The sequence below is a fragment of the Hermetia illucens genome, chromosome 1 (assembly GCF_905115235.1).
Source record: "Hermetia illucens chromosome 1, iHerIll2.2.curated.20191125, whole genome shotgun sequence".
NCBI classification, from domain to species: Eukaryota; Metazoa; Arthropoda; class Insecta; order Diptera; family Stratiomyidae; genus Hermetia; species Hermetia illucens.
Window position 1 is genome coordinate 46,914,777 of NC_051849.1, and position 25,157 is coordinate 46,939,933.

The following is a 25,157-nucleotide window of genomic DNA, read 5'->3' on the forward strand; positions in this document are numbered from 1 at the left end:
ATTTTCTCCTACAGTGTACTATAGTGTACCGGTACGGTCTTGAATGAAGTGTCCTAACGCGCGCCAAAGTCCTGATCCAATTGGATTGTCGCATCAATGATTATTATTATTATATACACATCGGAAGTCGATTTAACATCAGCTTAGAGTCTAGTAATTTTCTTATCAAATTAGTGTTCTGAATGCTAATGGCAAAATGCCCAAGATGATTAGTCACGAGGGCAGAGCTATCCTTAAATGCCTACAAATTTGGATAATTTTTTGGACACAATATTTGTTTTATTACGTCGTTGAATTCCCTCGACTTCTATTTCGTTAAATTTTACAGAAACTTTCATTGACCCATTTTTCAACCTGTCGAGTTTTGAACTTTTGTACTTCCGCATGGTTGAATGAGTTTTTTTGTGTTCACCAACCAAACTGGGTCCTTGGTTTGTTGAGTAGAGAAGGTAGCAGTCTTTCAACTATTTTCTTGGAAAGGCTCTATGTACACCTCGCGTCACCTTCAGAGTTTAATGGCTGCATATCCCTTTTCCTTTGAAGCAAGTGTTATTTGCCTCATTTCTAGCCCCTTTTCTTTTAGAGTTTTCCTTCGATTGATTTTACCGTCCACGCTTCTAAGAAGTGTTCTCTTTAACCTAGCAGAATTAGGTAGGTAGACATCAGTGGCCGCTCCGAGGGCAAGGGGCAGAGAGTAGAACCAGAGATCACCTTAAGTTTCTCAAAGAATGACTTACCCAGTGTGTAGCCTGGTTCTGGCTAGAACTGGCCAAGTGAAAAGGAAGTGCCTGAGGTTTCTCTTTCTCTGCAGCATCGCCAATGTGGATTATAGTGTATGCCAAGTCTGGTCGCATGGTCCCATATAGGCCGGTGCCCCGGGCGGCTCGAAACCTTGCGATAAGGTCTGGTTAGAACCGTCCCAAATCTGCCTTGACTTGGCGCAGGTGGTGAGCCTTCTCCATCTGAAATCAACGGCAGTAGTGCTACTAGATACCGATCCTTACAGCCGCAAAGCAGGACGCAGCGTCCTGTGTGTATGTTCTTATTACCAGGAACTCAAAGAAGGATGACTGTTTAATACGTCCTTGCACTAATCGTCGCTTGGCTGCCAGTCAGAATGGCTATGTTACGCTTGGGACTTGCACAATGTAGCAGCCATTGATAGGCTTCCAGTACTGCTAGTACTTGCGCTTGAAATACACTGGCGAATCCTGGGAGAGTGTAAGACTCGGCTATTCTGTATGTATCGGAAAAAACGACCGCATTGCCTCCACAGACCATATTTAGTCAGTCGGTGAAGACAATTGTGTCATAATCTTGGAATTCATCGCCAGTCCTCCACTCTGCCCTGGTTGAAAAGTTCACAGTAAAATTGCTCGGAATGCCCAAATTTTTTGTTTTTATTCAATGAACAGTGCACAGGAAAGTAAATTTTTAGTTACATATTGTCTTCAGCAGGAGGAGCAAGTAAGTGGCTTAACTTACATTTCAAACTAAAAAAGGAGACCGACCCAAAGGAGTCGAGCTGTAAGGCGTTGTAGAACGGGTATAGTCGCGGGATTGGGGAGTGAAAATAAATGTCGAGTTCCGCGGAAGGACTCCAAAAATATTCGCACTGCGTGTACTACGGCAGGTGATGCGTAACATAATATCGGTGTTGGCATTCTATCAAGCAATTACAGAGTCTGAAAAGGATCAACGAAGATACGGCGTTGTTGAAGCGAAGGGAGATTGAGTGTGCGAAGCCGGGAAGGGCAGTCCTCACTGGGAATTTTTTGAAGAAGAATGAATGAAGGTGAATTGGCGTTGTATAGCTTCAAGAGCGCGATAGTCATGTTTGCGAAAAGGGGACCAGGCTACACAGCAATGTTCAAAGATGTTTCTAACAAGTGAGTTGAAAAGTGTTAAGGAGGTCTGGATTGAGGTAAAGTCGGAGGAGTGTAGAATAAAACCAACCAGACATTTTGGAAGTGCGATTAATGATGTCAACGAAGTGGGAATTTAAACAAAGTTTGCCATCGAAGATTACACTCAGGTCTTGAAAGCAGGTCATTAGTGACAGGGTTTGTCCACCAAGAGAGTAGGAAAGGGATGTTGAGGAGGTTTTAAGCGAAAAGCGCATGCAGTGACATTTGCTGGGACGGACCAGAGTATAGGTACTCTAGAGGTTGAACTGCAAAAGGAGTACAGTTAAGCGGTGACGAAACCGAGGCGAATAATTTAAGGTCGTCAACATAGAGAAAACACGGGCAGGTGCGGATGGAGGGAAACCCATGGATAAAAAAACAGAACAGGAGGGGGCTAAGTATAGAGACTTGGGGAAGACCAGAGGAAGGAAAAAAGGAACGGGATGAGTAACCATGAAAAGAAACTTTGAAGGAACGGAAGGATAGGTAGTAGGAAGAGATGATTGGTCAACGATATTAATGGCTTTGGAGAAATCAGTATAAATAGCGTGTACCTTCTGCCGTGAATTAAGGCATTTAGCAACGAAGTTGGTAAAGATCAGAAGGTTTGAAGCAGTAGATCGATCGCGGTCGGTCAGTCCTTGACGTTTCTCTCGAAGATTTTGGACCAAGAGAAAAAAGAGAGATAGGACGGTAGTTCACAGCTAGAGTAGGTCCTCCACTCTTGAGGAGAGGAATGATAAGGGCTTCTTTCCAGATTATACACGGAGGGAGGGAAATGTGTTGTATACAGTTAACAAGGAACAGTTTAGGAAGCGCACTGGGACCAGGTTCAGCATTGGTGTCAAGATTACCAATGAAGAACTCAACTAAGGAAGGCGTAAGGAGAGGAATGACGAGCAATTCTGAGCAGTCTTCATCTAGAATAGGCGTAGAGCGCGCAACGATCGAAGAAGTAAACACGGAAGAGAAGTAAGGACAGAGAAGTTCGGAGGATTGTTGCGGGGAATTGGCGGGGAGTCAGTAAAGTTGATGCGACACAAATGACACCCATTAAAAATACGGAGCGGGAGAAATTCAGTTGAACGGATCAGCAAAAATGCAAATTCCTAAGAATAAAAAGTGATCAACTTCCAAGAAAATAAAAGATGTGGGGATCAATTGAAAATGCTGGAGAAACGCATATAGCTGCAGTGCCTTACTTTTTGTGAAACAGCTTGAGAGCGTCCGTGAAATTCGAAGGTTTATGTGTATGCCGTAGTTTTCATTAATGGCTACGACCTGCGCTACGTGAAAATTAGCAAACTCTTTAGAAAATCCATGCAAGTTGGGAAGTTGTTTATACATAATGATAGTTTATATATTTTTCATTCGAAAATTCGTCCTTAAGATGAGTTCTGCGTTTATTTTTTTTCTTTAAATAATTCGTTTGTCAAAACTTTCTAGGGAATATTGATGTCATTCTTTTATATATTTTAATCGGAATCAAATTTAAATTTCAAGCATTCAAGATAAATACATACCAGCCATCCCACATATTGTTGATTCAATTTCCAGTGCATGCATAAGGTATGCATTGCATTGGGTGCGCCCACGTGATTGCGGGCATGTAACATTGCACAGCCGTTTATGGCTTGTCACACGAGATGGGGAAACATATCCAAGGAAATCATCTAACCGCAATGAAGACACTGACACACCAATACAGTAACCACATAGGTCACGAGCCAGTTAGCTGCCTCGTCCCTACTCACAGATACGTAATGACATTCCGTGCCCCTTACCCACTTGATTTGCTCCTCCTGTATTCAGTCTTCTTAATTTCAGCTGCGTCTCAACTTGCGCCTGGCCTTAGCAGATGGGAGATCACTATAGAATGGAACAATATAAAGGGGATCAGTAGGAAGGAGGAAGTTCACGACTCCTTATGGAATTGAAATTCAAAAATCAGTGCTATCGCGGGCTTACCAGTGGAGGTCGCACTCGAATTATTGGCGCTGAAGCGATGCTGCGATCATATACCGAAAGCTGCACCAATGCGAGTCCAATGAACGCGGAGCATACTGTGCAAAGGAAAGGAGGGTGGGGACCATCGGCGTCTGGTATGGCAATATAAATTTACTTGAAGGGCGGCCGTAGTTAGCTACCACATTGAAATCGCGGTAACATCATTTAAGTCAGTGACAAAACAGGTCAATGGATGCTGTTGATTTGCGGACACCAGGTCTTTCAGGAATTAATGGAATATCCAGAAGTCGGGTGAAAGGAATCCACTTATGCAGCCGCTATGCTTAGCCCAGCGCTACATCTGCCGAGCTTATGCTGTACACTCTCTCCTTTGATCACTTCACACATCGTTCAGGAATATAGACATCGATTGAACTTTCTACTGTGAGTACCTGGTCATTGTAGTATAGTGGGAAATGAAATATCGTACACATTAGCAAAAAACGGTTCAGTTTCCCCCACGCCCGGATCAGAACCAGCAATTGGGGTGTCGGGAGCATTGGCTAATGCTGCTATCACAAACCGGGAACAAGTTTACCATAATGAAAGGCGGCAGAGCCTTAATGCTGCTGAATACACGAAACTTTTCCTGCCAGAACCAAACTAACATACGGCAAAGTTAATTCTGTCGAAATGCAAAAGACATGCAAAAGTATTGTGGGCATTCTGACTGGCCATAATTCACTAGCTGGGCACATGTTCAGAATACGGAGTCTTCAAGATGGTACGTGTCCATCCTGTAATGAGGAAGCAGGATCCACGGAACATTTTCTATGTAAGTGTCCCGCGGACGCATCAGCCATGCAATAATGGAAATCCTGCGATACATAAACGAATTCGGGATATTCCGTTAGATGGGGGAATCGAGTACAATGGACCATTAAGATCTGAGTGCTTAGGGGGTTCGCCTCTCTCCACTTTATACACACACACACAACTCGGAGAGGACTCTCTGGGATGAGATATATCGTAGTTCTAGAAATAACCAGGGGAGATAGGTGTCTACCCAACGGAGGCAGTGATCAGGAAACGGAGGTGTTGTTGACCATCGAGCACTCCACTTCACATGAGGCAATGTTGATGATGGGCGAACATGATTCTTGCCAATATATTTACATAAAAAAAATGAGTTTGGGAAACCAGATAAAATGTACGAATATGTGCAAGAAACACAGAAATGCGGTTTGATGATAATGATAATAGCGGCGCACTTGATGATGAGCTCAATTGGTAGTTGCTGCTTTACCTCTACATTTTAGTATTATGATTCCTGTCGCAATTGTCTTCCTCATGAGGACCTTGACTAATTCAAACATCCAAACAAACGTGGGCGATGTGATTGAAAGGTGAAAGTCGCAGAACAATTGAGCCGGACCGGGGGCGTCTCGGGAAGTCCTGCGGGCAGTTGAAGCGCTATACCCCACAAGAAGTGAATAGAAACCATATATATGTATATATGAAGAATTTTTAAAGGTTGAACAATGGCAGTTTCATTAGTCAAAGCTGCCAGTTTTCTAGTGCTTGCAAAATTTCTTGTGTGCTTGCTTAGAAAATGCATCATTCTTTCTATGAATCCTTGACTCTACTATAAATTGTTAAATACTCTTTGTGACTGTTATAATTTTAGATAGGACTTTTGGTTAAATTTGTGATTTGTTGCCATAACATCGAATGAAACTTTACGACCGCTAACGCATTTAGTATGTACTCATTATTTCTATGGCTAGGTATTAGCTTTTTATTATTTTGTTTGGAGCTCTGGATAAAATCGTCAGACCAGACGATTTTCCAGAATTTCTGACTTTATTTTTTGTCCCTTTTATCAATTCACTGATGGATGTTTTCAGTTATACCCAAGCCGTATTCGGGAATAAATTATGTGAGATCTCTATTGCTGCTTTAACGAATTTCGTTAAACGTCTCTATTTCAAGCTTCTGAGAAAACTCCGAAAATAGGAATAGCCCGGCCGTCCAACTACTGTATTTACGAGGTTAAATAATCGGCACTCCTCCTGGGTGCCGCGGTACCCATTTCTTAGTTTTAAAACCTCCAATGCCACCCAAATTTACTCCATTCGCTCTCGTAATACCGTCCCATATTTTATTCAAACTATTGTGAAAAATGGGCGAAACATTCCCAATGAGAGTCTAGTAGCTCTAAGGACGCGGCGCAATGTTATGCCGTGTATAAAGAGGAAGAACTATATGCCGAGCTTGTTGGCTGTCAGAAGCATAACCTCCAGGAAAAGTGACATTTTTAGATAAATTTCCGGATTTATTGGTGTAATGATGGATATACGGCCAAATCAAACTATCTACATAAACAACCTCAATGAGAAAATTAAAAAGGATGAGCTGAAAAAATCCTTATACGCCATTTTCTCACAATTTGGTCAGATTCTCGACATTGTCGCGCTCAAAACATTGAAGATGCGAGGCCAAGCGTTCGTTATTTTTAAGGAAATTGCAAGTGCTTCAAACGCGCTACGTACAATGCAGGGATTTCCTTTCTACGACAAACCAATGCGGATAGCTTACGCGAAAACCGACAGTGATGTGGTTGCACGAATGAAGGGAACCTACAAAGAGCGGCCGAAGAAGATCAAACCACCGAAGCCGGCACCGTCAGAGGAGAAAAAGTGAGCTGCGAAATTTTCTGTTGCTTCTGAATGAAAATTATATCTTTTATCCTTACAGAGAGAAGAAAAAGAAGGCCGCAAATAACGCCGACTCAGCGTCAGCTAACTCGACAGTGGAACAACCTCCGAATCAAATTCTCTTCCTCACAAATCTACCGGAGGAGACAAATGAAATGATGCTTTCTATGTTGTTCAACCAATTCCCCGGCTTCAAAGAGGTCCGTCTTGTTCCCAACCGACACGATATTGCTTTTGTGGAGTTCGCGACAGAGCTACAGAGCAGTGCGGCGAAGGAAGCACTGCAAGGATTCAAGATTACCCCGTCGCATGCGATGAAAATTACATTCGCTAAAAAGTAAAACATTTTCATTTTAAACGCAACCTTTTATATGTAAAATATTACAAACTAGAATAAAATCAATTAATTTGAAGTGAATAAGTGATTTCCGTTTTATTATGGAGAATTGGTAACATTACTTTGTTGGAAAGAAATGTCTGGGGCTATCAACGACAAGATTCCCCTAAAGTGGTGGCATTCGAGTGGGTATGGTTTGCTCCCTCAAAGTTCCTGGAGTTATGGGGAGGAAGTAATGAGCGGCTAACTGTTGGAAAACTTTCTCTAACTATTGTAGTGAACAGGTCTTGACGCTTCCCCTATCCGACTGGCTGATGCTTCTTCGGTTTTGTGTCAGTGCCTCACAGTTTGGGCCATCAAACATGGGGGACTCGATTGTCGATGTCATCTTTCTCCAAACACCTTGAGTAAGTCATGGACTGATCAAATGGCTCTAGATTTGGAGGAGGCGGCGAGCGTATTCGGATAGAAGAAAAACGCCAACAGTTGGATCATCGCACTTGTCCTTTTTCCATTAACGACAGAAAGGCAGAAATCGCACTTTGAGGAAGCACGACAACTCCATTGCAGGTTAGCCATGCAACTCACCCCAGCTGGCGTTTACAAACAAAACAGCGGGCTTGTCGCCTTGGAAGATTCCACGCCTGATTGGTATCTCCTCTGATGTTTGCGAGGATACCGATAGCTTCGTGCTCCACATTCGGTTTGATTTTATATAAGAGTAACATTTGTAGTAATCACGAATGTCATATGAAGTCAAAGCCTGGCGAAATGATAAGTATAGTGCATGATAAGTATAGTATTCGGTAATAGGCTCTGTTTGTTTGTTTAAGGTGAGCATAATATCTACATCTGTAATATGTCTCTTGTAGTTTGAAAAAAATATGAAGCAATATTTTGGGTGTTTGGCCATGCACGAATTTAAAAAAAATGCGTAGAAAGTTTGACACATAAAACCTTTATATCCGAAGCACCAGCTTCTGGTATTCCACTTGTTCTGGCCTACGCAATGGCTCCATCTCAGACAGGGTCTGACTCGTCTTCTTTTTCTACCACAGATATTGCCCTTATAGATTTTCGGGCTGGATCATCCTCACCCATACAGATTAAGTGGCCTACCCATCGCAACCACTTGAACCGGGTTCTATCTACAACCAGACGGTCATGGAATCGCTCATAGATTTCTTCGTTATCGGCTACGGAATCGTCTGTCCTCCTATAGGAGGCCAACAATTCTTCGGAGGATTCTTTTCTCGAATACGGCCAAGAGTTCGAAAGTTTTCTTGTCAAGAACCCAAGTCTCCGAGGAATACATGAGGACTGGCAAGATCATTGTTTTGTACAATTAGAGCTTTAGTCCTATGGTGAGACGTTTCGAGCGAAACAGTTTTTGTAAGCTGAAATCTTGCACGGCTTTCATCATCGTAGTTGTTATGGGTTGTGATTTTCTACCCTAGATAGGAGAAGTTACCAATGGTCTTAAATTTGTAGTTTCCTATCTATATCATTCTCGTTTTACCAGTGCGAATTGATGTTGTTGGTTGGTTGCTTTTGGTGTTGACGTTCCACCATATAGAGCTGAATTACAGCGCTAGAAGCCATCAGTGGTGCCATTTAGACTTGGAGGGGGTTGAAGCAGTGCATTTTCTGCGGTCATAGTCAAACTGTTCTTAACATTTTAACGTCCAAAACAGTCCTCTAGGGTTGCATCTTGTCAACGATATTATTTTTTCTTGTTATCGGTGATATTTTTCATGCTGCCTTATGGGGAGGACTTGGTGGAATTCAGTGGAATTCCTCAAATATCTCGATTACGCTGAAGACATTTGTTTGCTATCTCACCGGGTCATGGACTTTGGCTAAGTGGCTCTGGATTTAGAAAGAGAGACAAGTAGAATCAAACTGAAAATAATCACCAACAAAATCAAAATTCTCAGTTTGACGAGCCTTCGTTCTCTTCCTATCTGCATGAATGGGCAGAGTATCGAAGTTGTCGATCAATTTTATATTAGGAAGCGTGGTTTCTGCCGACGGTTGCACTGAACTGGATGTTGTCCGACGCATATGGGAGAAGCACATGGGAAGTGAGCCCGATTATTACTCAGGCTCCAAACAATATGAGAGAAGTACATGGAAAGTGACACCAATTATTACTCAGGCTCTAAACCTTCGTTAATACTTATTGGCTTCATATCATCGGAGTACGCTGACTTGATACTATCACCAACGAAAAACTTGGTCGGTGTACAGGCCTGACACTCGTACGCATTGTGCCTGGAAGGCGAAAGCGGCACTTGGCACAGAACAGTATAGAAGGAGTGCAGACGCCTCGGGAAATCGTGATGGTAGCTGAAGCGCATTTCAGATAATTGTGAACGATGGTACGTCGGTGTGATTGGCGCGCTATACCCCACCAAGGGGTGACTTGTCCTTTTAGCGAAGTCATTCGGACGCCATTCGGACCGATAAATATGAGGTTTATTATGGCGATCGACGTAAATCTGGCGTGTGACTTATCACGTGTTTAACACTATAATTTCCGAACGACTCCGAATATAAAAAAATCACTTTGCCCATATATTCTACACTATATCTAGATACAATTGATGCCAAAAAAATCGATTCCGCGAATCTGACACCCTTAAGCCTTAAAATAGCCCTCAGTTTCGGCGATAGCCTCCTCATCGGCGTTAAATTTCTTTCCAGCGAGCATTTTCTTGAGGTTTGAGAACTGCTAGAGGCCAGATATGGAGAATACAGTGGATGCGGAAGCAATTCGAAATTCAATTCGTACAATTTTGCCATCGTTTTCATTGATTTGTGATACGGTGCATTGTTTTGATGAAACGGCACCTTATTTTTTTTCAAATGGGGCCGCTTTCCACCATTTTATCCTTCAAACGGTCCAATCACGCTATGTAATAGTCGCTGTTAATAGTCTTTCGCTTAGTCAATGAATCTTATATCAAGCGCATCCCAAAATATTGATGACATAGCCTTGTCAGTCGACTGTTGCGTCTTTGCACGCTTTGAAGTCGGTTCACCACGTGCAGTCCATTCAGATGACGATCGTTTTGATTCTTCTGTGAAATAATGGATTCGTGTTTCGTCTATTGTCACATAAAGACACATTAATTCGGGTATTTTATGGATGACGAGCTTTAAACATTGCTCAGAATTGTCAACTCGTTGTTGTTTTTGGTCGATTGTTAGCTCCCGCGGCACCCACTTTGAACAGAGCTTTCGCATACCATTCATGCACGATATATCCCACATGGTCCTTTGATATCTTTAGAGTCTCACCTGTCTCGATAATTTTCACTTTGTGGTCATCCAAAATTATTTTCTGGACTTTTTTGATGTTTTCCTCGGTAACAGCCTCTTTGGGGCGTCCACTGAGTGCATTGTCCTCGGTGTTCATTTCGCCAATTCGGTTGATTTTCCTGGTGCTAAGGCCGAATAATGTGTATCAAGCCAAGCCCTGGCTTCAATGGTATTTTTTTCACCAAAAAGCAACGTTTTCCCTATAATTTGGAGCATCAACTGAATCAACTCTCACAAGGGACCCGAAACTGTTGGAAGGTAGGGATGAATAATTTGAATTACTGACTAATAATAATGATGGTTGAAATTGGTTAGTTCAAAAATTCATTTCGAAGGGATGCTTAGTTGTTTTTATTTATTCTTCAAAGTTACATTTTACCGATTTATTTATCGTTTTACGGCGATAATATTTCCAACTTATTCCGAATGGTCACACTCGTACATTTCATATTTGGCAGCAGAAAGTCGGTTAGTTGCTCAATATGAAAATGCGCTCTCCTGTCGAAGGGGAATCCCATGGGTCGTTTGTCGGGAAATTTCTCTCGGAACAGTCCATAGTACAATGAGCCGACCTCGCAGCCGTCGCCATCCTGCTTAGTGTATATGTGATCTCGAAGGTAGTCCGTTAAAATTCCGAAAAGAATGAACTTCTTTCCGTCAGGATCTCCTTTTGGTATCAAGAGATGTCCTGGCCAGCCCGAACGACAAAATATGTTTTTTGTTTTCTTCTTGTCTCGAATGCGCACTATCGAGGAATCTTCAGATTTCCTGGTTACTGAACTTAGTCCAGGCTCAACTGAAAAGAATGAGGAGTTAGTTTTGGTCACGTGAAGGGGTTGTGGATTACTTTTAGTTACAAAACGGTCGATTTCGATGGCGAATTCTCTTAGTTCGTTGAAGTTCATTTTGAGGCCACAATCGTTGTATTCTGGGATGAGGAACAGTCGCACACAAACTAAGGCAGCGGAACGCATCTCGTTTTTTATCTTGAATATAATGAGTAAATTAATCCGCACATTTCGGTCAAATGAGGAGCAGAATTACCTTCAGTTTTATTTTAAACGGTCTGTGGTCCAAATGTGTGAGGCGAACAAACACCCCACCAGGCGATGAAAAATTCAAACCGGGACCAGTATCAGCATCCACCTGCTGCCAGTGTGTTAGGAGTTCATTCTCGTTGTTGCTGTCTGGGAATTTTTCAATGCCCAGGCCTTGTAAAGTGATGCCAGGAAATGATAACTAGACGGAACCAAAATTTATTCATTTAACATCAAGAAAACTTCCTACGGAGCCAGGGTAATTAAGTGGCTAGAACAAACCTCATCTTGGGTATATGACGGCAGAGTATTTTTGTGCATCATGAACAACTCGTTGAGGCGCGCGTGCCATCTATAGAATAGTGGGTCGCGTAGAGCAGTGGCATTATCAGCCAGAATACCAAAGGACTCGAGATGCTTATTATAACTATCGTGACTGAAAGCTATGAAAAGTTTTCCCATATTCCCAAGATCACCGTAGAAATAACGATTAGCGGAAGCAAGCGATGACTGGATTAAATCTCCTAGAATGTTGATACCGTTATTGTTTTTAAGGCTCACTCGCTCTCCTTTGTCCTAAAAATTACTAATTAGTATAGAAAGATCCATTTTTTAAATGATACCTTACATTTATGATGAAACCCACTGTAATAGCGTCCGTTATTCGATCAATCCATCTTTCGACCAAGTACAAGTCGAAGTGTAATTCTTGGCTTTCGCGACGCAAGTCTTTAAGAACGGTATTTTTGAATCGAGGTGGGTATGCATTTCCTCCTACTTGGGAGTCTAGTTTTGAAAAATAGCCTTCAGGAATTGGCTCTCGGAGGTTGCTTAACGGCTGCACACGATGTAAGTTATTGCATAAGCGTTCTGCGTTGTAACGTGCCAAAATTTGATGGTGATAGTAGAAATAGAGTTCGCCACGTCGATCCTTGTACAGAACTTTGGGGTTGGTAATACCTGCTGGATACATTATATTCCAATTCCAATAAGATAGGTTCAGAAGGAAGTCTTCTCGAAAATAAGCACACTTTTGCTCTACGTTAGCGAAGTTTGCTGTAAGAGCCAGGGGTTGAAGGATTGGTATCTGGAAAAAATATTATAGATTGAGAGCCAAAGTAGTGCAGATCAAAAAGAGTGTTGAAATTTAGGAGTCTTTTGTAAAAGGAGACTTGGCATTATGATACCGTGTAACTATTGGACTTATCCAAATAACCTTAAGGAAAGTGGTGTTGCTCCTTCTTTCCTAGAGAAAGGGTGAATTGAAGCACCAGAGTCCATCCATTTTTAAAGGTTTTGTGTAAAAGAAAACCATATTAAGTTTAAATGTCTGTTTTTTAAAGGAGATAAGAATCCTCATCATGGGTCTAATTAAAGAGTTGACCGCATCCCCGTAAGTTTTTCTTTCCATCCATATTTCTTGAGAAGTGAGAGACTATGTGCTCGATATTGGGGTATTTTCCTAGTCCCAAGAGAAACTGAGTGAAATTATAGTTCGCTTTTAGGTCCCGCCTCTCTGGTCGGTACACTTCTTTTACAATGGTGATGATTTTTGAGTTCATCATATATGCGTTGACATTTCTTAGTGCTTTGCCATTTCACCTGCCACCTAGAAGTATACCACGGGTTCCCTATATAAATATGGTTGCCCTTCACCCCTTGGTGACGTATAGCGAGTCAACCACACCTACGCACCATCACTCGTGGTTACCTGAAATGCTTTTCAGCTTCCCCACGACTTTCCGAGACGCTCACACTCATCCTCTTCTGTTCTGCCCCAAGTGCCTTTGAGGCGATTCACTCGTCGGTTATCTTGGGAGAGTAGATTGCACTGGATGGCATAGCCCACAATGCAGGTAGGGTAGGTAGGTTCAGTGGCCGCTCCGAGGAGCCCAATTAGCGCTTTGGTGCGCCGTTTTGATGCCACAAACTCCTAAGACCGTGACTGTTGTTATAGGAACAGGGAAGCGGAGTCCAGCTGGCTCGGATCTTCAGAGCCAGCCCGTAGCATTCACGAAGGAAAGCAGCTCTCCGACCCTGTAACTAGAAATCTCGCTGAGGTCCCCAAAGAATGGTTTACCCAGTGTCCGCAGCCTGACTCGAGCCAGAGCCGGGCAATCGCAGAGAAAGTGCATGAGGGTTTCCCTTCCTTCTCCGCAGCTTCGCCAATGCGAGTTGTAGGGTAAGCCGAGCCTAGCGGCATGGTCCCCTATGGGCCAGTGCCCCGTGCAGACCGCCGTAATCTTGAATGCATTTGCGCGCGTTTGGCACAGGAGCTCTCGTGATCGGGCTATGTTATAAGCGGGCCAAATTCTCCTTGATTTGGCACAGCTTGTAAACCTTCGCCATCTCAGACCCGCGGCTGCTAGGTAGTGCGAGTAGACTCGGCCCCCGACAGCCGCCAGCGGAACACGGACTGTGCCAATCCGTCAGCCCACTCATTCCCTTCTATGTTCCTATGCCCGGGAACCCAGAAGAGAGTGATCTTGAGCGTGCCGCCCAAATGGTTGAGCGTGTCTCTGCACTGCCCCACCAACCGGGAAGATGTCGTCGTTGAGTACAAGGCCTTGATGGCCGCTTGGCTGTCGGTCAGAATGGCTATGTTACGCTTGGGGTTCGAATCACGCTCCAGCCATCGACAAACTTCCAATATCGCCAGTACTTCCGCCTGGAATACACTGGTGAAACCTGGGAAACCATACGACTTGGATACACCGTGTGTATTCGAGAAAACCCCCGCGCCGACTCCATAGGCCATCTTTGATCCGTCCGTAAAGAATACCGTGTCATAGTCTTGCAACACGCCGCCGGTCTTCCACTTTGCCCTGGTTGGAAGGTCCACAGCAAAGTTTTTCGTGAAGTTCAGCTTGCGTGTGACATAGTCCGTGGGGGATGCCCAGATTTCTCGAGGTATTTCATCTAGAATGTTGCTGTGGCCCACAATGCAATTGTCGCCCCTTCTTAATGTGTGACCTATCCACTGCCACTTCCGTCTTCCGATCACAGTGCATACGATTGGCAAGTAGAACGTTTGAAATAGTGTCAGGCCAGTATACTCCGATGATATGACGCAGATAGGTATTGACGGAAGCTTGGAGCTTTTGAGTAACAGTGGAGTCCACTTTCTATGTGCTGCTCCCATGTATCAATACGAAAAGAACACTAGCATAGAACAGTCCCAACTTGACCTTAGCGTTGAGATAACTGCATTTCCAGATTTTAGACAGGGCATAGCGCTGTTAATGCGTCGGGCAGCATCTAGTTCGTTGCCGCCGACGGCAGAAAACACGTTTCCTAGATATTCAAATTGATCGACGCTTTCGATGCTCTGGCCATTAATGCAGATAGGGAGAGTGCGATAACCTGTCAGACTGAGAATCTTAGTTTTGTTGGTGTTTACCTTCAGTCCAATTCTACTTGCCTCGCTTTCCAAATCCAGAGCCATTTGGCCAAGAGGCCGATGAGATAGCAAACAGATGTCATTGGCGTAGTCGAGGTTTTTAAAAAAAGATGTCATCGTCCGTTGGACAAGGCAGCATGAAAACGTCGCTGATAACAAGGAGAAATAATATCGGTGGCAGGATGCAATTGGTGGACTTCGCTTTGGACATCAAAATCCTTAGAGATTTTACCTCGGTACAACAAATGACATTTTGCGTCAGCACATGTGGCTCTGATAATAGTTATTAGTTTCTTCGAAATGCCCCTCCAGTGTAGAGCACTGCAGATACACTGCCCCGAAGAGCGGCTGCAGCTAAGATCTAAATTTCGCGCACTGTTCCAAAATGATCCGTAGGGTGTCGATGTGGTTAATGAAGGAGAATTCGGATCGGAAACCAGCCTGCTCTCTGTCGATCAAGCTTCCAAGATGTTCTTTGATGCGTTGCAGCATTATTTTAGCCAATATGTTTTCGAAGGCAGGGAGCACACAGATCCTTCTACAATTGTCACACTCTAAACAGGTGTCGCTTTTTGGAGTCTTAACGATCATCCCCTTCTTCCACTCTCTGGGAAAGGTCTCAGATTCAAAAGATTTCGTACGATTGGAAGTAGCCGATTGGCAGTAACTGCAGGTGCAGCGGGGAAACCCTCAAGTCCTGCGGCTTCACTCTGTTTGAGTGTGTTGATGGCCGAAATAACTTCTCTTCTGCTTTGAGGAACAGTCCGTATCCGCACGTTGCGGTGACTAGCCATTTCATCCACAAGAAGAGGAACATTACCGAATGTAATATGATTTAGAACCATGGTGAAGTGTTCTTTCTCCCTCGTCAGTTGTTCGCAATCGCGAATGAGAATCGACCGTTGACGTCCTTCATAGGATCATCAAAAGATTTGTGATCACATGCAAGCTCTTTTGTGATGCGGTATACATTTCTGAAATTATTGCGACATCTTCCGCTTGCCTGACCAGTGCAGCAGTAAATTTTCTCTTGTCACGGCGTTCATTACGAGCGGGATTTCGCTCGGTATCGGAGTTCGAACGCGCCACGCCGCCATCACTTCTAGCGGTCAGTAGAGCCTTTAACCCCTTCTGTTTATCAAACTGCTTTGACGATTCCGCAGTCAGTCAGATTTTACGACGCTACTTTGGGACGTGGCCGACGACCTGGGTAGCACCTGAAAAAGAGCATTTTTGATGGCGGCCCAATGCTCATTAATATTCTTAGACTCGTTACTCAGTAGATCTGCTGCTCGATCAGCAAGATAGCTCTTCCACTGTCGAGCCACAGCTCACCAATCGTACGAGAAGTGGCAACACGCAAGCGAACGTAACCGACAATCAGATGGTGATCTCTTTCGAAGGGGGTGTCAGCGCCTGTGTTGTTATACAGATCCAGAAGATTACTCTAAAATCTACTGCTGATAGCGAAGTAGTTGATCTGATTGGTCGAACGGCGTCGATTAGTTGAAACCCATCGTGGGCTTCCTATGGCCGGCAGCAAGCAAGAATGCTTGTGTCATGCTCCCACTGAAGGTTTTATTGTAACATGCAGTGCTGTTCAACTTCTAGTTAATCGATGGTTGGTTTAGAGGTGACGATGTGGTTTCTAGTTCTAATGGAGAGCATGATTTCCCTTGCAGCACCTTGTGGTGGAAAACTCCTGCTTAGTCCAGCACGTTCTACCATTGTTCTTTTGGGCAGCACTGATTGTTTCGCATGACTATACCTTAAGATCTTCAAAATTCTTTGCAACCATAAGCACTGCTACATCATCAGCGTAATCCAGTCAACGAGGTGTTTTCCGGAACCCACAATATATGCGCCCGTGCAGAGTCTTGTGGGGCCGCGAATACAACGTACTAGCTGGGTCCGTTACCCCGTCGCCTTTGTTGGGCATAGGTTTTCCAACTCGCCGAATTAAATGCATTCTTCACATCTAGAGTAATTAATAATAATAATAATCTTTGGGGCAACAATCTATATTGGATCAGGGCTTTGGTATGTGTTAGAGCACTTCATTCATGACCGTAACGGCACACTAAAGTACACTGTAGAAGACAATGTGGTCAGCATTGCGCTCGCCGAGATTATTACTCTGATTCTCATTTCCAGCTGAGTCGACTGGTATCCGCTGCAATCAGTGAAATTTCAACGGCTATCCAGCGCTCTAACCACTTGAGCCGTCTAGAGTAGGGGGTAATTATTGTATATTATTTGCTGGTATCACCCTTTCCGTGAATTATGGAACTGTAAACTCGACTACTCTTTTAGACTTTTGAATGTGTGGTTTATTTATCGGATGTATGCAGTACGGAAACTCTTCCAGAAGATGTCCTATAACAGCATCAATACCATTGCAAGAGCGCAAAGCTGGCCATTGCATTCTTTATTAATTACAAACTCAAACCAATTCCGATAGCCTTCAGATCGCTTCAGACGCTTCCAGTTATAGAATCGGCACTTTGATGCATACATTTCAGGATGGCATGCTTTGGCCACTCCTATATACAGCCACCTATTTCTTTCAACAATGCATAGTGAGGGTATCCCCAGGATCACAGTACGGTCCTCGCCTCGGTTATGCCGTCAAAATGTATCAAAAATACATCTATGACAGACTTTCGAGCTTTAGTCTGATCACAAACGGTCCCTGGCAATCTTCGAATCAAAAACTGGCATTTTTCCCGCGTAGCCAGCCGGTTACAGCGATTCGAAAAATGATGAGGTGATAAAATTTTTTCGATTAACGGTATGAATTGATAACCACCGAGGACTGTACTTTTGCTAGTAACCAAATCTTCATCCCTCCATAAAGCTATAAGAAAATTCTTGAGAAGCTCCATGGTCACTCAGGTACAGCACGTATAAACTCTATTGGCATGGCATCGAGAACTTCGTCACTTTGATACTGCAAGAAACGTTAAATTGCAGTGAAGTTTCTTCTCAATTCCGGAATATGGCCCCAACCACTCCACAAACACAATCCACCTTGATTTCGCTAAACACATCAACCTGCTCTATTACTCCAGGAAACTGCAACTGACACAAAATCGAAATCATTACAGCCCCTAGTCAAATAGGCAAGCCGAGCGATTAGGGGACCTGCTGCAGGTAGGATTCAAAGCACAGTACGGAAGCATCGCAAAATGATGTCTCACTTCAACTACAATTTTTCTTTGAACAATTAAGAACCGCAAGGAGGAGAACGACTTATACCGACCATCACGATGATTCAGCGGTGACAAAGCTCTCTACCAGTTTCATCAATTAACTGACGACGTGGCGAAGTCAATTACATCACCAAGCTCAAATCCTGTCACCCACGAAATGAGTTAATCGACCACTTTGACCAACTTGAAAGCCCAGAAAGTGAGGCAGAACCAGTCATCTTTCCACTTACTGTTTAAAAAGAAGATTGTAATCATGATGATACCAAAGGCGGTCAAAATGTGATTATTACGGTAATGCAGGACACGACGAAGGTCAAGATAAACCTGTCCGCGCATCGTCTAAGCTCGAATTGGGCAACTCAATAAGACCCAATTTCATTAACTAATTAAAACTATCCCCACTTCTCCCCTCATATCCTGGCGGGACGACCGTAAAATGTTACTTTCCAGGGGGGCTCTGGTTTATACCAGCACAGTCAAATTATGCGCCCGTTACGCATTTCGGGCTAGATCTAGTTCTTGGATCTTGTTTTGCATTACGACTATTGTTGCATTTGCCGCACTTCAATTTTCTTTCAACGTAAGTGACTGTTTAACCTCCTTTTCCATCCACGAAATTCGGGCACCGAAACCTAATATGCTCCGGGTCTTTGGGGGTAGCAGGAGGATAGTCGGGAGACTTGGCCAACCGATGCAAATGCTTCTTAGGACCACCATGTTCTGTAAGCAACTGTGTCAGGTGACAATTCAATTCTCTGTGTCTTCGTTCAATCCATTTCTTAATACAGGGGGTTAGTGTACAAGTCCAGCATTTTCTGGAGTTTTCCTACTGCTCCTCCTGTATAGTTTCTTCATAGCGCGTTTCGGAAGTCCGCAGTCACCTCGGATCGATTCGCCCTTCCTCTATGGTGAAGATAGTGAACCTCATTCGCTAGAAGATAGGGATCATTTCCGCGTTGGCACAAACTGCCGATGCTGACCTATACGTCATATATACTCCTTACGTGATTTGCTGGTATGCAGGACTCATCCTCATCCGGTTCACAGTCGTTTTCACTGTGGTTGAAACGCCACTGGGGCATTGTAACGTCATATGGCGCAGTTACACAAATAACTCACCTTTTCCAGTGCCATTCCCTTCGGACCATGATCCCTTTCTAATTCTTATTCTAATTTTTTGACTTCTATTGCACCTTCGATTGTCGCTTCCTTCGTTACCAATTTCTAGAAGGACGGTTTGGCAGTCATTGTAAATAAATGTAAAGTTCACTGACTAGACAGAACATCCTTCTCGCCAACGAAGTATGTTAGGTTGATAATCAACTTCTTCCTCCGCCTTGAATAGCGTGCATCGTGTACGTCCAATACAATCTGAGATGGTCCTCCTCTTCACATTTCCTGCACCTATTCGATTTATCGTACTAACTGGTAAATGCTGATGCTAAGATAAGAAGGTGCAAGAACAGATATCTGTTTATGTATTAATGTATTTTTCCATATTCCCTAATTGTAGAAGATAGGGAGGTTTTTATAAATTTTAGGTAAGTATTTTTAACCTTGATGAATTCTGTGCAACATTGCTTGCAGCATTATCTTGAAAAGAAATTCAACACGCCTGATTCAGTGAGTGTGGGTCCCGAATCTTTGGCTAAATATAGAGTACATAGAAGCGCATGTGTCTTCCCTTTATTAATCAGAAAACCCTTCCAGTTTTATGGTAATAACAGAATGTGTTGGGTGGTGGTCAGAAGATCATCCTAAGTGGCCGGAGATGATCAATTCGTAAAACTAAAGTTGGAAGGGAATAGATAGATAGATGTGGGTATTTAGATATATTTTGAAGCTATTCAATATATATTAATATATGCCCCCCATATATATAAAATAATATGAAAAAAAAAGTTATTTCACTCACCCGAGATCCTTGTGGAATCGCACCAGATTCCTGACGAATTTTCGAAAACATTTCCGCTGTGATGAACTTCTCCGGAAAAAGCTCATAACAGTACGGAATATCTACAAACTTCGTATCTGATCGATGGAGAATAGCGATAGTGAGGGCATAATTGAAGCAGTACGGATTGACCCGGTCTCGCATATAAATCGCCATCGCCTGCAGCTCGTCAATATCCAAACACCCCATGAGTAAATCTACTAGTTTATCAGCAACTTTTCGATGAATGGGAATGCAGGGAGTGAACATTTCCATGCGGCCCAGCCGCGAGGCAAATTTCAAATCTGGTAGTTTTATATCTTTCACCGGTATCAGGGGTCCACTGAGTTTCTTATGGAGTTCAATTAGCTTATCACTGATATCTTGGTACCGGGGCCCGAAGAATTTTTTTGGTATATCGAAACGTTCACCACTAGGACCTTTTCGTGAGAATATCGGCTCGAAGGGACGATGCATGATCATCTGAAAGTTGCGATTAATGGTTGAATGGGACGACATTTTCCACAATTTGATCTAGTGAACTTTCCGAATAGATACAACTGATAGTCTCTTGCCTGTTAACTGCACTTTTATACTACAATTGATTTTGCAACTAAAAGGGAAGAGGAAATAAATAACCGCAACATGTTGTTGCTTATCATTAAAATGGGTCGATGCAACATTGTTTAGATAGCTACATTTTAATTTGATAAATAGTATAACTTGAGCATATGATCAAATAGTACGGAAAGTATGACTTTGCGGCTTAATCAGATTGTTAACTGCATGTTCTTCCATGACGATCCGAAAAGTTATGTTCATTAACATTGTGAAAACTTTGGCCTGAACATACTACAGAGATAATGCCTAGATCTTCCTTCAATTTTTTTCTATCTAATATTAAAGAATAGTTTATTCAACTTACTTATGCTGTTACTTATATAATGGGCCCGATGACGAGTCGCCGAATCATCTTGAAAAGTAAAGTTTTTCTGACACTGACTCTAAAACTAGGCACAAGTCCATTGAGGATAATATCTTTGTACTTTTCTACGGGTGATCTGAAGAGACGGTGAAAAAGACGGGGAGGCAATGCTGTCAGCCAAACCAAAACTAAGACGCTGAGGAGAACCTCCATAGTGGTGGCACCAGGAACGCTGTATTCAGTTTGGTTTGCTGGTCGTGATAAGTAGGTATGGGATGGGTACCGGGCTAGCCCCTGAACTCACATGTCTCAGGCCAATTCAATATTTATGAACTTGTGAGCTCGGCAATGTTTCGGGAACATCCAACAACGAGAAAATCAAATTTGAAAAATTGTTCGACGCGGCGTTTGTCGTTGGGTTTAGATTGAGAGCCCTTTTAGTCTTATGGTAATAAAAGAATGTGTTGGGTGGGGCTCAGATGACCATCCTAAGTGGCCGGGGACGTGGAAAAGTGGGAAGAGCTATGCCAAAAGCCTAAAGAGAAAAGAACGTGGACAAATTAGACTATACAGGTCGGTTTATAGATACTAAAGCTCCATAGAAGTGTTCTGACGACACGTGCTTGCTTGCCTCTATGCAAGCCAGGTTTGGGAATGTGGGAGGTCCTTTGAACACTTCGAGCCCTCACGTGTCATTATTAAAAGTTTGCATGTCCTTTACCGATCCTTTGGTCCGCATCGGAGCTTAAACATTCATTAAACATCGGGATTTGCGTGAGCCTATCGAAAGAACACGCGAATTAAACCTGGAGCAAAGATGTGTGATGAGGTGCGGCCTTCGAGCTTCCTGCCCTCCCTCTTCAGGCCATCATATTGGAGGGTGCCCCTAGTTAACGTGGGATTTGCGGTCATCATACACGTCTTAGAGTGCGATAGAGATAGAGTGCGAATTCACGGGAAATACACAATTTTGGCCATTCATAACTTTGGATGCTTGTTAAACTGCAGAAATAGCATAGTCCACTATTACTTATAATTCGGGTTTTCCGGAAAATTTGTAAAATATGATGATATACTATTTATTAACTTTATTTAAGCAGATATCGGAATGGGATGTATTTGGAGGCCCAGATTTCATATAGATACACCATTGTGATTTTTTTGGCTAGATTCTGAGAATGAGACCTGTTACACTTTTTAAGGCACACATTTTGTGTCCTCATTCACCTATGTTTCACCCGGTATCAAAAATATCATCAGTTTCGAAAAGTACTAATTGAGCGCTTTCATTTCATTCTACACACGACCATATTCTGTGAAAAAAATTTACACCCCCTTTCATATGTATGGGGAGCCTCTCCTCCTTAAAGACGACATAACAGGAATGAGATCGGATTGGATATTATAAAAGGTGCCAAAAGCTTGATCACACGTTGAGTTAGATAATGTGTGATCCCAGTTGATTGGCGACAAGGTAGAATTGAGACCATTGACTTTACGGAAGTTGAAGTTAATAGATATACGCGCAGTTTTGGAGTTTGAACGGGGGAGCTCCGCCCCAAATTCAAGTATGTTTTGTGAGCGTAAATTTTGGCATACAGAGATGTGCAAGGAAATAGAGAGAGGTGGCACTCGGGGAGGTTGGGTGGCACCGGAACTAACGCTATGACCAGAATAATATCCAGACGTGTGGTTCTATTGATGAGATTATTATTAGTCCACGTTTATTTGGGAATGAGATTTTGAATTAAGATTGTAGATATGCCTTCAAAAAACACGGGCGAAATTCAATCGAAACTGCTTAGAGATGCTGCAAAGGAAAAAGCTAGCAATAGCCACCTGGCAGTGGCCTAGCATGCACGACAAGGATACGATAAAAATACCCCTGTAGGAAAAAGCAACTAAAATGTTATAAGGAATCAATTTGAAAACTGAAGAGTGACATTAATTTGGTGCTCCGTGTTTCAGCCAGTCTCATAAAGGAAGTACCCTCTTTATCCATCGTGCGGACACGAGAGATATTTACCCTATAAATTGGTCTTGCTGATGGTATTTTCCTAACGTTCGGGAAAATAGTTGATCACAACCAGGACGATCTTTAACTGAATATGAATATTCATGAACAAACCCAGTGAAACATGCGCGGTCGTTCTGAGGAGGAAGCGGGAACCACGGAACATTTTCTATGTGAGTGCCTCATTCAGATATGGTGCTGTATCACTATTCAGTGAGGCGGGGAATCGGGCATAATGGATCACTTAGTTTTGGGTGCCTCACAGATTTGTCTATCCCTCATTTCATACATACACGTGCTTTTTTTTGGGGGAGTAGGGTAGGTGAATGCATTTACGCACACAGTGTTGGACTCCCGGTTCGGTACGTCGTCGGACTACCAACTAAACACCTCCCCATCGTCAGAGAGTTAGCTTGGAACAATTTGTCACATTACTTCGGGCTAGTCCCCGAACTCTCTTTCTTTGCGAAGCCTTCAAATCAGGGAATTCCTTTCACCAACGGGAGGGTAGAGGAGGAAGGGAACTGTCAGTTCAAGGAACCCCCTGCCATCCGGCTCCTCCATCGGTTGAGTTCTATCTTCTTAGCAACGAGAAGGGCCCCAACGTAATGGGCAACACGGTTCCACCTGTCAGCAGTCCTCAGCATCTCTTCGACAATGTTGTCTGGAGGGAGATCCCCTGTGTTTCAATAGAGCTGCTGACGAACCCCATCCCACCTTCCACAAGAAAAAAGTGTGGTGGGCGTCGTCCAGAACTCCATTGCAAAACACACAATCCGGAGAACGCGCCTTTCCAATCTTGCGCAGGTAAGACTGAAAACCTCCATACCTACCAATTGGGTAGGGAAATAGTCAGTCTCACCATGCTTCCGATTCAGCCACGCACCTAAGTTGCCGATGAGCCGCGCCTAGTTTCAGCTGCCACTCGTCTAGAGTGCGTTGCCGTTCTTCGCGAGCTACCAGCTCCCTTGGCTCATCTCCTTTGCGATTGTATATGGCCTGCCGCTCCCTAGCAAGAAGGGCAACGGGGATAATTCCCGCGATCACCATCACGGCCGGTTCAGACACAGTGCGCTACGCAGACGCCACCCGTGAAGCTCCCCGTCTCTATACTTGCGCGAGGCGTTTACGATATACCTCCTTTTTAAGAGCGCCAGCCCATACCTCTGCGCCGTAGAGCAGGACAGACTGCGTTGAGCTCATCAGAAGACCCCCAATGTTTGCCATTAGCCTACTTAACGCCAAAACTCCAGCCGCAGCCTTGTTCGCTGCTGCTTGGATTTGCTCAGAAAAGCTCATCTTTGAGTCAAGAGTCAACCCGAGGTACTTTACCGCTGATTTTGACTCGATGATCGACTCGCCGAACGATATGGGACGCAGGGTCGGAATTCTCTTTTTAATCAGGACGACTACTTCGGTTTTTTCCAGTGCAAGGTTGAAACCATGAGTAGTCATCCATCCGCTTACCCGTCGCATCAATATGCCGAGTCTGCTTTGCGCCTGTTCGACAGTGCGTCCAGCAACAAGCGCTGCGACATCATCTGCGTAGCAGACCAGGCGCGACTCTTCTGGCATGTCGAGTTTAAGTAGACTGCCATACGTAGCGTTCCAGAGGTCCGGCTCTAGGATGGATCCCTGTGCTATCCCCGACGTGACCTCCATCCACCTTTGACTCTCTAGTGTTTCATACACATACACGTGCTAGCGGACTACCAAAGACACTGAATGCCACCTCGCGATTGTGGAGATGAAGATATTGTGTTGGATTAATGCCGTAGCATGTTATCATGTCGTCGGATGTGAAGACATTTACGATCGATAGGGGTTTGTACTCAATATCGCGGAAGAGGCATCTTCTATGGTATGGTCATATAATTTCCGCTCACGAGAATGAACATCGAAATCGATGTGGAATGAATGGAGACCGACTGAAACGGCGATGTCTTGATACCATAAATAGTGATTCGGGAGTCTTTCGTTCACCGAAATTGAGCCGAATTGACCCCGCTACTGAACGGAGTAAAGACTAAAGAAGAGGAAACATTTTATGGAAGTACTCAAACAGAAGAAATGCCAGGAGTTGAGGCAGACTCACATTCGTGATATGCTCGTGAAGATTGCATCTGATGTGAACTGTATTCTTTTCAAATTGGGATTAACTTTATGTCCACTCCACGCTTTGATGGGAGTATATAACATCGACCAGGTCAATTTTGCTTCATTTTCAATTTTTATTTAATAGTGTAAAATACATTCTGTTTCAGTACTAACACAGAGATACATATGTAAAAACACTAGTGGTCTAGATCAGGACCAATTTGGAAGTAATTTTCAAGGCGGATCGGGATACCGACTCTTTGTCGACATACCTAGTATTTTAAATTTGAGAGGAAATCACATGAAA

At 43.5% G+C, this 25,157-nt stretch overlaps 2 protein-coding genes across 2 annotated transcripts; one reads left to right on the top strand and one right to left on the bottom strand.

Moving 5' to 3' along the window:
* The first annotated feature begins 6,114 nt into the window (after nt 1-6,114).
* On the top strand, nt 6,115-6,992 carry LOC119657395 (U1 small nuclear ribonucleoprotein A). The gene is made up of 2 exons (XM_038064289.1): nt 6,115-6,553; nt 6,612-6,992. The coding sequence occupies exons 1-2, from the start codon at nt 6,201-6,203 to the stop codon at nt 6,910-6,912; spliced, it is 654 nt and encodes a 217-aa protein (XP_037920217.1). The 5' UTR covers nt 6,115-6,200; the 3' UTR covers nt 6,913-6,992.
* A 3,580-nt stretch (nt 6,993-10,572) lies between these two features.
* LOC119661369 (phenoloxidase 2-like) lies at nt 10,573-20,356 on the bottom strand. The gene is made up of 6 exons (XM_038070688.1): nt 19,797-20,356; nt 11,898-12,356; nt 11,552-11,845; nt 11,277-11,471; nt 11,080-11,218; nt 10,573-11,028 (listed from the first exon to the last, which is right to left on the bottom strand). The coding sequence occupies exons 1-6, from the start codon at nt 20,331-20,333 to the stop codon at nt 10,628-10,630; spliced, it is 2,025 nt and encodes a 674-aa protein (XP_037926616.1). The 5' UTR covers nt 20,334-20,356; the 3' UTR covers nt 10,573-10,627.
* Between the last annotated feature and the right edge of the window lie 4,801 nt (nt 20,357-25,157).